General features: G+C 39.0%; 1 protein-coding gene across 2 annotated transcripts in view; it reads right to left on the bottom strand.

Moving 5' to 3' along the window:
- Positions 1–15,517, bottom strand: part of nab1.L (NGFI-A binding protein 1 L homeolog) — a 45,978-nt gene that overhangs the window by 17,373 nt on the left and 13,088 nt on the right. For both annotated transcript variants that reach the window (XM_018236234.2, XM_018236233.2), the window contains exon 2: positions 12,966–13,797. In XM_018236234.2, coding sequence (XP_018091723.1) covers positions 12,966–13,784 — 819 coding nt within the window. In that variant the 5' untranslated portion in view covers positions 13,785–13,797. The remainder of the gene's footprint in view (positions 1–12,965; positions 13,798–15,517) is intronic.

The raw sequence follows: 15,517 nt of genomic DNA, 5'->3' as shown, positions 1-15,517 counted from the left end.
TTTAGTTTGAAAAGGACTTTTATTATACAGATGTTTGTGTCTGGGTGACAGGTCCACTTTAAGCCTGCTGCAAAAAACTGCAATCTGAGTGAAACTGCAGTAATAACATTTCATAAAAAAATAGTACACAATAATAACACATTTTGAAGAAAAATGCTACTGTAAAAGAATTATTAATAGAGTGACAGAAAAAAAAGATATGCTAGAAAGAAAAGACACATTGAAGTAAGATAAAAGATAGAAATACAGTTCACCATGTACAGAAATCCAGCATATGAATTTGCAAGTATTGTAAAAAAAAAAAAAAAATAGGAATTTTAAAGAATATATATATATATATATATATATATATATATATATATATATATATATATATATATATATATATAAAGAATCCTGAGGACTGCTAGAGTTTGATAGCCGAAACGTTGAGGAATAAAATCACAGCCCTTGTGGCTTTTTTTCATACAAAGTCCTGTGAGTGCGGTCTTTTTTCACTCAATATATATATATATATATATATATATATATATATATATAATTCAATGTAAGACACCTGCACTCTATCCTCTGTAGTTCCTTGCCGGGTGCTCGGTCAAAAGGATATGTAACAATTGAAGATGGACCAGCACTCCGTTTTCTTTATCAAAAGTGTTTATTCAATACACTGTGCATCCAACGTTTCGGCCCGCATTGGGGCCTTTATCAAGGCCCCAATGCGGGCCGAAACGTTGGATGCACAGTGTATTGAATAAACACTTTTGATAAAGAAAACGGAGTGCTGGTCCATCTTCAATTGTTATATATATATATATATATATATATATATATAGGCACAGCAGAAGCTCGCACTAACAGGTCTTATAAACGAGAAAAAAGTGTTTATTTAGACAAAAAGCAACCATCTTTTTGGCTAGATCCCTAGCCTATATATATATATATATATATATAATCCTCGAAAAAAATGGTGCACACCGGAATTTGTTAAAGAAAAGTTAAAAATCCATAATTTTATTCAATACATTAAAAAGTGGCCAATGTTTCGGTCTCCATCTAAGACCTTTATCAAATCAAGTATCCTGATAAAGGTCTCGGATAGAGAACTAAACGTTGGCCGCTTTTTAATGTATTAAATAAAATTATGGATTTTTAACTTTTCTATTTAACTTTTCTATTTTTCGAGGATTATATACCACTGCATTGTTTGGTAGCACCTGGGTCAATTGTGAATGGAGTGTGGAAGGTCAGTTACTTAGACCTGGCCATTTGTTTCCACACAACAGTGTAATATCACAGTTACTCTAGTCAAGCCACTGTGAAAAGGACTACAGCCAGTAACGTAACCGGGTCCCCCGCCCCCCTCCGCGCATGATTTTTAGGCCGGATTACAGTGGCGCGCGAGCTGCCAGGGGCCCTGAGGGGGTTCGGCCCTGGCCCGCTCGCACCCCCTGCTCCCCCGGTAGTTCCGCCACTGACTACAGCTTAAATAAACTGCATGACTCCAAAATTTTATCCTGACTTCTAAAACAGGCATATGTGTTCTGATAGGACAAGAGCATTCACAGTTACATATAGTTACATAGCTAATTTGAATTAAAAAAGGCAAAAGTCCAACTCTTTCAGATGAACCACAATGCATATTTTTACATATAGACATATACAGACATATATATACTCTCACAACTTGATACCATCAGCAAAAATAGAGACAGTACTTAACAATGTAAATCTTAAGGACAAAAATAAACAAATTAAAACACAAAGTGCCAAAGACGGACCCTTGTGGTACTCCACAGACATCACTGGTACAATTAATCCAAATGTTCCATTCACCATCACTTTTTGTAATCTATGCTTCAGCCAGTTCTCTATCCATGTACAATTATTATGATCCAGGTCAATATTTCTTAATGTAATCAATAACTTTCTGTGTGTTTTAGCAAAATCTAGTAGTAGGAACCTGGGGTTTTCTGGATAATGGATCTTTTTGTAATTTGGATCTTCATACCTTAAGTCTACTACAAATAGTTTAAACATGTTTGTTTTGCCTCCAATAAGGATTAATTATATCTTAGTTGGAATAACATACAAGTAGATCACATCCAATGCAAGATTTTGCATAGTATGCATAGTACTGTGATTTGCAATACATTCAAATACTTTATATCTTCAGTGGAGTAATTAACAGGGGAGCAGGGGGTTAAACTGTACCCAGGCCTGCCCCCCGCTAGGGCTGCTGGAGTCTCTGCAATGCACTACAGGAAGACCCAAAGGTAAGATCATGCATGCAGTGCCTGTCCTGGCAGGTTACTCAACTGTATACTTTATTATACTTTATTATACACTGTACTTTCCAAAAGCTTTGTTAACACTGTTCTACAACTGACAGGGCTAGAGTCTCCAGGCTGAGCATGGGATTCCTATGCCCCATGACAGATTTCAAAGAATCCTGGAACATTATGTCATGAGGTTTGGCAATCACAGAGCTAATCTCTTTCAGTACCCTAGAATGAATACCATCCAGTCCTGGACCTTTGTTTCCTTTCACATTTTGAAGAGACCCTGAGTCACTCATCCATCAACAGTTACATTATTATAATTAGGTCCATTAAAAAAGGAACCCTTCATTAACTGGTTCCACAGTTGTGTAAACAAGTAAAAAATAACAGTTCAAAATTTCTGCATTTCTTTTGCTCTCATAAACCAATTTATCTTCCTCTTGCTTAACTTTTTTACTGTTCACATATTTAAAAAAAACTGATTTTATACATGCTTTATTGGCCTCTTTGTACATAATTAAAGTCTTAGATATCCTGGCTAACTTGAACGTGTTAAAAGCATTTTATTTTTCTGTTACCAACCTCAGTGCTAACACTCCTAGCTAGGGAAATATACTGACAAGTTGTTAATGCAGGCAGAAAATCAGTCCCTCCACTGCCATCAGCCAAGAATCAGCTCTCTGCTGGCATCAGCCTTCTCTAGATTCTGCAACCAGAGCCACTGTGTCTGGCCCTGGTGCAGACACACAAAGCTGAAATGCAAGCTCATGCATTTTGGCACCAAAATCCAACCCATGTGCCTACACCTGGGCCGGCTCCAGGTGCAATCACAGGAGAAGGCTTATGTCAACGGCCTGTGTTAATCCGCAAGCAAAATATCAGTCCCGTGTGGCAATAGCCTTATGTCTGCTCTGTCTATGTTGCTTGATAATAGAACTGATAATATAACACATTTAGAGAAGTCTTCCATACAAGTCATGCAGCATTGCTAAAAGTGGCCATCCAGATTCACTTCTTTAATGAGGTTGTCAAAGAGCAATCATGGGCCCAATTTGCCCAATGATCAGATCATCCATTAGGGCCTACAAGACTTACTGAATGAAAACCACATCAGTGTGTCAGCGCACTCCTTGCAAACACTATTTTCAAACTTGCCCTATTGATGATATCTACCCAAGTACAGTCATGTCAATGCACATAAATATGGAGTGGAGGGGGCTGTTTACATATATAAAGAGCTTAACATGTGCTGCGAACTAATGTAGTAGCCAGTACTGCATTCACTAATGTTTGTGATATTTTATGTGTGTGTGTCAAAAAGTTTGTTGTTACAAGCTAGCAAGGCCTCAGGAAACATGGTGTCAGAAGCTGGCAGAAACTTTGGTTGTGATTAAGCCACTAAAGTTCCCAAAAAGGACAGCAAAGCTTATAATATGACTCAGCAACAAGCAGGCACTGGGAAAGAAAATGGCTGCAAACACTTTCCCTATCCCAAGTCCTATGGACTGCACAGGAGATCAGACAGTTAACTGGGAATTCTTCAGATCACAGTGGGAGGATTATGAGGTGGCTACAGAACTTGACAAAAAAGACCCCAAGGTAAGGATGGCTACCTTACGTTCTGTAATGGGGAGAGACTGTCTGCACATTTATCAGCACTTCACACTCTCTGATACTGACAAGCAGGATTTACAGAAAACTCTGGATCCATTACAGAGCCACTTCATGCCTGCTCGGAACATTATATATGAGAGATACATATTTAATAGCATGCACCAAGGCCAGGCAGAGACTATAGACCAATATGTCACTAAGCTGAGACAGTGAATATTGAACATGAGGTGCTAAGAGCAGTGCACACTAACACTCAAAAACTCAAAAGACAGTCCCTAACATATGAACAGATCACAAAATACTAGATCTCTTTCATGGACTCGGATGTCTACCAGGAGAATATCACTTAGAGGTTGATACAACAGTGCTCTCAGTACAACACCATCCATGGAAAGTACCAGCACCTCTTAAAACTGAACTAAAAGAGGAAATTATTCGATTAGAAAAAATGGGAGTTTTAAAAAAGGACACAAGTCCAACAGCATGGATAAACAGCATGGCTGCAGTCAAGAAACCAGGCAAATTACGAGTTTGTATTGATCCTACAAATCTGAATAAGGCACTAAAAAGATCACATTATCCAATGCCCACAATAGAGAAAATACTGCCAAGCTTGGCAAAGGCAAAAGTGTTTTCAGTGTTGGATGCGAAAGATGGATTTTAGCAAGTTAAACTAGATAAAAGCAGTAGCTATCTCACCACATTCTGGACCCCTTTTGGCCGCTACCGGTGGCTAAGTATGTTTTTTGGGATTGCCACTGCTCCAGAGGAGTACCAGCGTAGGCAGAGCAAAGCTGTAGAAGGTTATTGTGGATAACATCTTGGTGTATGGGTGTGGAGACACTGCAGAGGAAGCCACAGTGGACCATGACAAAATCTGATTTTGTCTCTTAGAAAGAGCCAGAAAGCTGAAACTAAAGTTAAACAAACAAAAGTTAAGACTGAGACTATCCTCAGTACCTTACATGGGGCATCTACTGATGGCAGAGTGTTTACACCCAGACCCGGATAAGGTAAAAGCCATTTTGGAGATGCCTCAGCCAGAGAATGTACAAGCAGTCCAAAGAATGCTAGGATTTGTAAACTACTTAGCTAAATTCTTATCACACTTGTCTGATGTATGGGAACCATTAAGAAGGCTGACAGACAAAGACAGTTTATGGGTCTGGCAATCCAGCCATGAGGAAGCTTTGGACCAAATAAAAAAACTTGTAACAGCACAACCAGTCTTAAGATACTATGCTGTATATGAGTAAGTGACAGTACAATGTGATGCCAGTGACTAGGAGCAACTTTATTGCAACAAGGCCAGCCAGTTGCCTTTGCATCACGCACACTGTCCCCAACAGAGCAAAGATACGCACAGATTGAAAAGGAATGTCTGGCTATTGTGTTTGGATGTCAGAAATTTGATCAGTATCTACATGGAAAAAACCTAATCAGCATCGAGTCTGACCACAAGCCACTGGAAAGTATATTCAAGAAACCTCTACTAAGAGCCCCAAAACGGTTACAGCGAATGATGCTGCAATTACAAAAGTACAACCTGAATGTGACTTACAAAAAAGGATCACAAAAGTATATTGCAGACTTTCTGTCAAGAGCACCTTTACCCAAAACCCAAGTGAAATCTGATACCCCAGAATATGAAATACCATATTCTCTACCTATGCCAAAGATGCCTTTTGGAAGGAGCTAGAACAGATCAATTTTGCTGAATATTTAAGAGTATCTGACATACGTTTACAACAAATACAACACCATACTGAACGAGATGAAGCCTTACAATCATTAAAGACAACAGTTCTATCTGGATGGCCTGATCAAATGATCAAAAAGAAAAGGTACCCTTTTATGTTAGGGACTACTGGGGTTTTAGAGATGAAATCACCATGCAGAATGAATGTATAAAGGACACAGAGTCATCATACACAAGACTCTGCACTCAGAGATGATAGCAAGAATACATTCAAGTCATCTGGGCATAGATTCATGCCTTCGCAAAGCCAAAGATGTGCTATTCTGGCCACATATGGGACAAGACATAATTGAGGAAATAAAGGACTGTAACACATGCAATGAATACCTCCGCAAGCAGACAAAGGAACCACTGATGACACCCAAACTGCCTACTCTACAATGGAGTAAATTAGGAATGGACCTCTTCTCATTACCAGGGCAGGATTACTTAATAATCGTTGATTATTATTCAGACTTTAGGGAGATAGATGCAATTTCAGAAACCACCTCCAAAACCATAACTGAATGCTGCAAAGTGCATTTTAGTCGACATGGGATACCTGATACTGTCATTACAGACAATGGACCACAATTTGTCAGCTCAGAGTTCACCCATTTTTTCAGAAATTGGGAATGTGAACATGTTACCTCATCCCCCTATCACAGTCAGTCCAATGGTGAAGCTGAAGCTGCTGTAAAGATAGCAAAAACATCATAAAGAAAGCTAAAAGAGATGGCAAAGATCTCTGGAAAGCCATACTTGACTGGAGGAATACTCCTACTGAAGATACCAGCAGCAGTCCTGTACAAAGACTTATGTCACGAAGAACTAGAACTCTCCTTCCCACTGCTCAAAAGCTTCTGTTTCCGAAGGTGATAGAAGGAATAGTTGATTAACTTACACAGAAGTGCCGGAAAGCAAACGCTTATTATGATAGAGGAGCCAAAGAACTTCCAGAGCTAGACATTGGTCAAACAGTGCATATACAACCATCAAAAAATGAAATCACCGCTAACCAAGGGAAGGAATCAACTTCCGGTTCTTAGTGCAGCCCTCCATGCCGGTCCGGTACGGCACTATAGCGAACAAAGCAGGCACTGAAAGTGGGAAGGAGGGTGGCGTCCGGGAGGTCATCAAAAGCGGTGGAGCCAGAAGTTAAGTTAAAACAAATGAACTTTAATGAAATCCTTAAAATCGACAATACAAGCAGGCAGGGTGAGTGTAGCTTGACGCGTTTCGTGACCAATATGTCACTTCATCAGAAGCTCAAGCACCTCCCCGTGAAACAACAACTTTATAGACAACACCAATAAAGGAATGAATTAACCAATTAAAAGATCACGTTATTGCATATAAGCCATGTATTATATATATATATGTTGTATTAAAAGTATATAACAATCATAGTAATGATAATGGTAATAATAATTATTAATTAATTGTGGGGAATGGTCCAGACATTAGAGTTTTGTTTGGCCAATAGAATCAATATGGGTGTGAAAAATGATATACTGAACTCAAATCCAAATTAGTACTAGAAGATTAGGTCCTGAACCATAAATTAATTAATTGTAAATTAAATTAAATTAGATCAAATCAATTTAAATCAATGCAGTTCATACAGGCCCTCCAAATCTAATAGTAATGATCATAATAATAATAATATAATAGTAATAAGTGCAAAGAGAGAGACATTAGCCGAATCTATGTTATATAATAAATAGGATCCTCAAAAAAGATAACAAAGTATACGTATTTGAAAATGTTGCAACTCCCAAGGAAATGTAGATATCTTATCAGTTGCTGATAACAAAATAGATACAAATATGAAAACCTAAGCAATTGAGCTAAAAATAAGGAACAAAAACGCAACAAAAGAAAAAAGCCAAGAAACAGATATGAACCACCAATGTAACATATATATAGAAGACTAGTAGCTATTACGGCAGGATGTTCTTGATAACGCATAAAAAAGATCAACACGAGCACAATTGAGTAAGGAACTCGAACAAAAATGTTTAGCCAAAAGTGACAATGATAGTCATGATGGTAATTAATTAGAAAAATAAATAAATAATTTGGGCAAATAGCTTAGTCCACAAAACAATTTAGTTCCCATTCTCTATTTAATCCTTTTGGTGCAACCGTGCATAATTTATAGATCCAGAAGGCCTCCTTCCTCAGAAGTGAGGTCTCCGTTTCTCCCTTACGGACCCCCGGAACAACTCTATCTATAACCTGAAAATGAAGGCATAAATTGCCATTATGATGTTCCAATAGGTGTTTAGCAACTGCAGAACTGTGATCACGACGTGATACACAACCCAAATGTTCAGAAATACGTTTCCGAATGGGTCTTATGGTTTTTCCTATATACTGCAAGCCACACTGACACGTAATGAGATAGATAACATTTTTGGTTCCACAATTTGCATAGAAATCTATTTTGAATCTGCGGGGGCCATTGTTACCTACAAAATCCTTAGATGTCTTCATATATGTACAAGCACCACAGCGAGTAACCCCACACCTGTAACAGCCCTTGACATCTAACCAGTGTGTGGGTTTCTGTAACCTTGGATCCACAAATAAACTGGGAGATAAAATAGAACCCAAACTGGAGCCTCTCTTATATGTGAATTGTGGCCGTGAAGGTAAAATATCCTTAAGAATGGGGTCCAATTTCAAAATTTTCCAATGTTTTTCAATTGTTCTGCGGACAAATGAACTATCATGTGAGTAGGAGGTAATTAAGCGAGGGAAACTATCAATTTCGCCTGATGCCTCATCTGGAGGTCTTTCAGGTCTCTGTTTTCTTCGAAAATGTCTATTGGATCTTGTTGTGTTATTTATAGTCAGAAGATCCTCGCGGCTTGTACCCACGGCCCTGTCATAAGCTCTCTTGATATCCCAAAAGGGGTAACCCCTCTGGACGAAACGATCCCACAGGAGCATAGCCTGATCATTAAATGAGTCCCATGAGGTACAGATCCTGCGAAGACGCAGGAACTGTCCTATAGGGACCCCCCGTATCACACTGGAAGGATGACAACTGGCCGCATGCAATAAAGTATTGCGTGTAATTGGTTTGCGGTATAAATCAGTGACTATCCTGCCATTGTCAATCGAAAAGGTAATATCTAAAAATGATATATACGCAGGATTTTGGTCACAAGTAAAGGAAATCCCGCAATTAGTACTATTGCAATATTTTGCAAAGGCCTCCACTGAAGAAACATCACCATCCCATACTATGATCAAATCGTCAATGTACCTGTAGTACTTAACTATTTGGGTACGGTAAGGGTTGCCTTCACCATAAATGAATAACCGTTCCCACCACCCCATGAAAAGATTCGCATACGAGGGGGCAAACCGAGCACCCATCGCAGCGCCTCTCCTCTGGAGGTAGTAGGAACCATTGAACATGAAATAGTTAGTATTCAGGAGATAGTGCAAAGAGCGCAAGAGAAAATCATTCTGTATTGTTGAGTACAGGTTCGTGTGATCTAGCCAAAAACGGACGGCTGATGTGCCCAATATGTGATCTATGGAGGAATAAAGTGCTGCCACATCCATCGTGACCCACAAAAAGGAAGATTTCCAAGTCATGTTACAAAATTTGTTAATACAATCAGTACTATCTTTTGTAACATGACTTGGAAATCTTCCTTTTTGTGGGTCACGATGGATGTGGCAGCACTTTATTCCTCCATAGATCACATATTGGGCACATCAGCCGTCCGTTTTTGGCTAGATCACACGAACCTGTACTCAACAATACAGAATGATTTTCTCTTGCGCTCTTTGCACTATCTCCTGAATACTAACTATTTCATGTTCAATGGTTCCTACTACCTCCAGAGGAGAGGCGCTGCGATGGGTGCTCGGTTTGCCCCCTCGTATGCGAATCTTTTCATGGGGTGGTGGGAACGGTTATTCATTTATGGTGAAGGCAACCCTTACCGTACCCAAATAGTTAAGTACTACAGGTACATTGACGATTTGATCATAGTATGGGATGGTGATGTTTCTTCAGTGGAGGCCTTTGCAAAATATTGCAATAGTACTAATTGCGGGATTTCCTTTACTTGTGACCAAAATCCTGCGTATATATCATTTTTAGATATTACCTTTTCGATTGACAATGGCAGGATAGTCACTGATTTATACCGCAAACCAATTACACGCAATACTTTATTGCATGCGGCCAGTTGTCATCCTTCCAGTGTGATACGGGGGGTCCCTATAGGACAGTTCCTGCGTCTTCGCAGGATCTGTACCTCATGGGACTCATTTAATGATCAGGCTATGCTCCTGTGGGATCGTTTCGTCCAGAGGGGTTACCCCTTTTGGGATATCAAGAGAGCTTATGACAGGGCCGTGGGTACAAGCCGCGAGGATCTTCTGACTATAAATAACACAACAAGATCCAATAGACATTTTCGAAGAAAACAGAGACCTGAAAGACCTCCAGATGAGGCATCAGGCGAAATTGATAGTTTCCCTCGCTTAATTACCTCCTACTCACATGATAGTTCATTTGTCCGCAGAACAATTGAAAAACATTGGAAAATTTTGAAATTGGACCCCATTCTTAAGGATATTTTACCTTCACGGCCACAATTCACATATAAGAGAGGCTCCAGTTTGGGTTCTATTTTATCTCCCAGTTTATTTGTGGATCCAAGGTTACAGAAACCCACACACTGGTTAGATGTCAAGGGCTGTTACAGGTGTGGGGTTACTCGCTGTGGTGCTTGTACATATATGAAGACATCTAAGGATTTTGTAGGTAACAATGGCCCCCGCAGATTCAAAATAGATTTCTATGCAAATTGTGGAACCAAAAATGTTATCTATCTCATTACGTGTCAGTGTGGCTTGCAGTATATAGGAAAAACCATAAGACCCATTCGGAAACGTATTTCTGAACATTTGGGTTGTGTATCACGTCGTGATCACAGTTCTGCAGTTGCTAAACACCTATTGGAACATCATAATGGCAATTTATGCCTTCATTTTCAGGTTATAGATAGAGTTGTTCCGGGGGTCCGTAAGGGAGAAACGGAGACCTCACTTCTGAGGAAGGAGGCCTTCTGGATCTATAAATTATGCACGGTTGCACCAAAAGGATTAAATAGAGAATGGGAACTAAATTGTTTTGTGGACTAAGCTATTTGCCCAAATTATTTATTTATTTTTCTAATTAATTACCATCATGACTATCATTGTCACTTTTGGCTAAACATTTTTGTTCGAGTTCCTTACTCAATTGTGCTCGTGTTGATCTTTTTTATGCGTTATCAAGAACATCCTGCCGTAATAGCTACTAGTCTTCTATATATATGTTACATTGGTGGTTCATATCTGTTTCTTGGCTTTTTTCTTTTGTTGCGTTTTTGTTCCTTATTTTTAGCTCAATTGCTTAGGTTTTCATATTTGTATCTATTTTGTTATCAGCAACTGATAAGATATCTACATTTCCTTGGGAGTTGCAACATTTTCAAATACGTATACTTTGTTATCTTTTTTGAGGATCCTATTTATTATATAACATAGATTCGGCTAATGTCTCTCTCTTTGCACTTATTACTATTATATTATTATTATTATGATCATTACTATTAGATTTGGAGGGCCTGTATGAACTGCATTGATTTAAATTGATTTGATCTAATTTAATTTAATTTACAATTAATTAATTTATGGTTCAGGACCTAATCTTCTAGTACTAATTTGGATTTGAGTTCAGTATATCATTTTTCACACCCATATTGATTCTATTGGCCAAACAAAACTCTAATGTCTGGACCATTCCCCACAATTAATTAATAATTATTATTACCATTATCATTACTATGATTGTTATATACTTTTAATACAACATATATATATATAATACATGGCTTATATGCAATAACGTGATCTTTTAATTGGTTAATTCATTCCTTTATTGGTGTTGTCTATAAAGTTGTTGTTTCACGGGGAGGTGCTTGAGCTTCTGATGAAGTGACATATTGGTCACGAAACGCGTCAAGCTACACTCACCCTGCCTGCTTGTATTGTCGATTTTAAGGATTTCATTAAAGTTCATTTGTTTTAACTTAACTTCTGGCTCCACCGCTTTTGATGACCTCCCGGACGCCACCCTCCTTCCCACTTTCAGTGCCTGCTTCATATACAACCATCCCCTGCTTCAGTAGATAGAAGGTGGCGCAAAGGAATTTGCTTGGAGAAGGTTGCTCCACACTCATATAGTGGAGGCTGATGGTCATCTGTACAGGAGAAATAGGACATTTCTCAGATGCACTAATGAAACAAGTGATGTTAACACTAGTGAGGAGACCACACCAATTACAGAGTCCTCTGAGGACATTACAGACCAGACGTCACCTATAAACCCAGAGGTGGAAGCAAATGTAGAGAATAGGGACACAACAGCTTCCCCACGTTGCACTCGCACTTGAGAAATCAGAACACCTGCAAGATACAAAGACTTTGTTCTGTAATTTAAGAAACTTTGATATGGACAGTTCTCCAGTGTTTAAGTAAAACATACTGAAGTTTGGTATGGTTGTTATATATACAAAAAAAAAAAAAAGAAGGGAGATGTTTACATATACATTTACCCGGTACTGCATTCACTAATGTTTGAGATATTGTCAGTGTGTGTCAATAAAGTTTGCTGTTACAAGCTAGCAAGGCCGCAGGAAATAGGCCAGCAGAGAAAAGCCGATCTGCTGACTTGCGCTCCCTGAATGTACAAGAACAGGATTAGCGCACCAGCGGACATACACAATGGAGTTTGGCGAGAACAAACAAAAATATACAATCTTTTCTTCCCAGGATTAAAAGCAATCCTATAACTGGAAAAAATGTCAGACAAGGTATATTTTCACCAGAGCAGAAAGGCACTGAAACAGCCCAAGCCAATCTCCACTGAGTATAATAGAAAGCTCCTGTCACTGCTGCTACAAAAATGTGAGTACCAGGAGTGACAGGTTGTTTCCATTATGCTCCCTGGGGCCCATGTGTTTCTGTGCCAGCACAGGAATAGACTTTTCTGACATAAGTCATAGAATGACTGTTTATGTAACTAAAAAAAAACTGGCTATATTATAAGTATTATAAATATTTTTTTTCAATGTACAACTGATTTTAACTGGATTTTTCTTTTTCATTAGTAAACAAGAAGTAGTGCAGCAGTTTCTCTGGTGACAAATCTCAATCCGATGGCTAATGATATCAAGCAATAACATTTAAACTATATATAGACCCTCTTTATAATAAATATTCCAAGGATGATTTTAGTTTTCACATGTAGATACCTCGTGAAGTGTCAGGTGTTTCCCATCCTTTCTTTTCGAGTCAAACCTGCCATAGATTGCACTGTACTTGCGGATTTCCTCTTCCCTGTGGGGGTCTTCATCTTCCATTTCAAATATGTGCCCAATCATCTTTGACAGCTTTTTGTTTGTCTTAAGCAATTCCCTGACCTCATTTACATCGCTTTTAGGTAAGGAAGGGAACATCCTCTCCACACATTCAGCAACTGAGAGAGCAGCTGAAGCGTCCAAGGTTTCAGTTGTATCTCTAGGGGATGCAGGAGAACCAAGATCAGCTGGGGACAAACTGTGTTCGCTCTCTGTAGTATGTTGACTTTGCCAGTGTCTTCCTTCACTGTTGTTCTGCAGAGGAGAATTCCCTACTCCATCTGATTTCCCTGGACCCAAACTTTGTACACAAGTTGTAGCTGCACATTTTGGGATCTTTAGGTGGGGCTCTCTTGCATTGCTGTTTCTTTCATAACTATTGGAGTTTATACCTAGTAAAGAAGAGGAGGATTCGGGTAGCTTGTAAATTGGAATGCTGCTAACTGGCAGGGATGTGAGTGGTTGATTAAAAATTCCTGGGTTTGTGACCCAGTCTCTGAGTGCCTTCTGTAGTCTTCTAACATGGAGTGGTTTACTGGCCATTCCAACCAGAGCCATTATCTCAAGAAATTCTTCTTCCCCTGCCTCACAGAGCTGCTGAACATCATCTCCTCCCTGCTGGATAAAGGCATCAAAGTAAGACAGGAGGTTAGCACGCTGTAGTATTCTGTACAGCTGAAGCTCACCAAGGGTTCTTGGCAGAGAGGATGCCATGGCAAATCAGCAGCTGGAATCAGAAAAGAACAAAAACTCTTAAAATTGACAAAACAAATATCTTGTACTATATCATGGACAGCATCACAAAATGATCAAAGATGTGAAGCTCTGTATGTAACAATGTGCAAAATATATCATCAATCTAAATCAAAGATTCGCAAGGTGTGGGTTTGCCACCCCCCCAAAAAAAAGTAGCAGATGCATCCTGAAGGAGGTTTTGAATGGCATATAAAAGCATATTGCATGCAGTACTTAATTTAAAGGCTAGTCATAGGTCTATCCATTTAGAAACAGTGCAAAGGCCTGCACAGTGTGCAAAGATTTGACATCAAAGCCATGCAACAAATTTTTGATGTAAGTATGGAGTGCAATTTTGGGCCCAGTCCTAAAGAAGAAGTACAAGAAATGGACATTGAATTATGAGGAAAGCCTATGAAAGTTACAGTTGCTTTCTCTGAAAAAAAGGCACTTGGAGTACATAAGAGGATATTATCTGTTTTTCAAATAGAAAAAGAACAAACAACAAAAGGTCACACTTATATTTACACTTGAAGCAAAACATATGGTTCTTCATGGTGAAAGCAGTGAGGTTGTAGAATGCTATGATAGGTTATATAAATTTGTCTCATATCAATACTAGAGATGCACTAAATCCACTTATTGGGATTCAGTTGAATCCCAAAATGAATTTAGGATTCAGTGCATTCCTAATCAACGCCTACATCATAATTACACCTAACATAAAAACTTCCCCTTTAAATAATAAATCAGCCTATTCTGTTAGCACAGGATCTTCATTAAAGGGATGAAAAAGAAAGAGAAAGAAATGACCCTTTACATTGCACCTTCCCATCCATATGTTGTGAACAAACAAATGAAGTAGTGATTAAAACTTAACTTTTAATATGACCAATAAAATTATGTCTAGATAACAACATTAAAATGTTGGTTAGGCAGGAGGCTGATTGACTGATAAGCCAGGGATAGGAGGGATAAGGTCACCTGAGAGTGACTGTCGGTTGGAGCGAACCACTCAGTCCTTGCGATTATTTGACGATTAATGCTATTGGAGAGATATCAATTCCCCACATGCCACCCCTTCTCCCACCTTAGGATCCCTCCCTTCAGGTCTACAAACACCCTGCAGGGTGATTGATATGTCGAGGCCTAAAAAGCAGTTCCGTGGGGCGAACATACTTGCTAATTACAATTTACAATCACTTGCCACTAAGGCTGCTTTTTAGGCCTCGACATATCAATCACCCTGCAGGGTGTTGGTAGACCTGAAGGGAGGGATCCTAAGGTGGGAGAAGGGGTGGCATGTGGGGAATTGATACCTCTCCAATAGCATTAATCGTCAAATAATCGCAAGGACTGAGTGGTTCGCTCCTATCCCTGGCTTATCAGTCAATCAGCCTCCTGCCTAACCAACATTTTAATGTTGTTATCTAGACATAATTTTATTGGTCATATTAAAAGTTAAGTTTTAATCACTACTTCATTTGTTTGTTCACAACATATGGATGGGAAGGTGCAATGTAAAGGGTCATTTCTTTCTCTTTCTTTTTCATTATTAACTATTATCTGACCCTGCACACCATCTTTCACTTTGGATGATTGGTGCTCCCCAACTCTCTACCTATTTCATATTTAGTTTTTTCCTCAATCTCTCTTGAAAATCCGGGTGTAGCACACGTCCCTTTGATCTTATTGGTTGTGTTAAAAACCAT

Source organism: Xenopus laevis, chromosome 9_10L (genome assembly GCF_017654675.1).
Source record: "Xenopus laevis strain J_2021 chromosome 9_10L, Xenopus_laevis_v10.1, whole genome shotgun sequence".
Taxonomy (NCBI): domain Eukaryota; kingdom Metazoa; phylum Chordata; class Amphibia; order Anura; family Pipidae; genus Xenopus; species Xenopus laevis.
The sequence above is the reverse complement of the archived record's forward strand: the minus strand, read 5'-3'. Positions and strand labels throughout refer to the sequence as shown.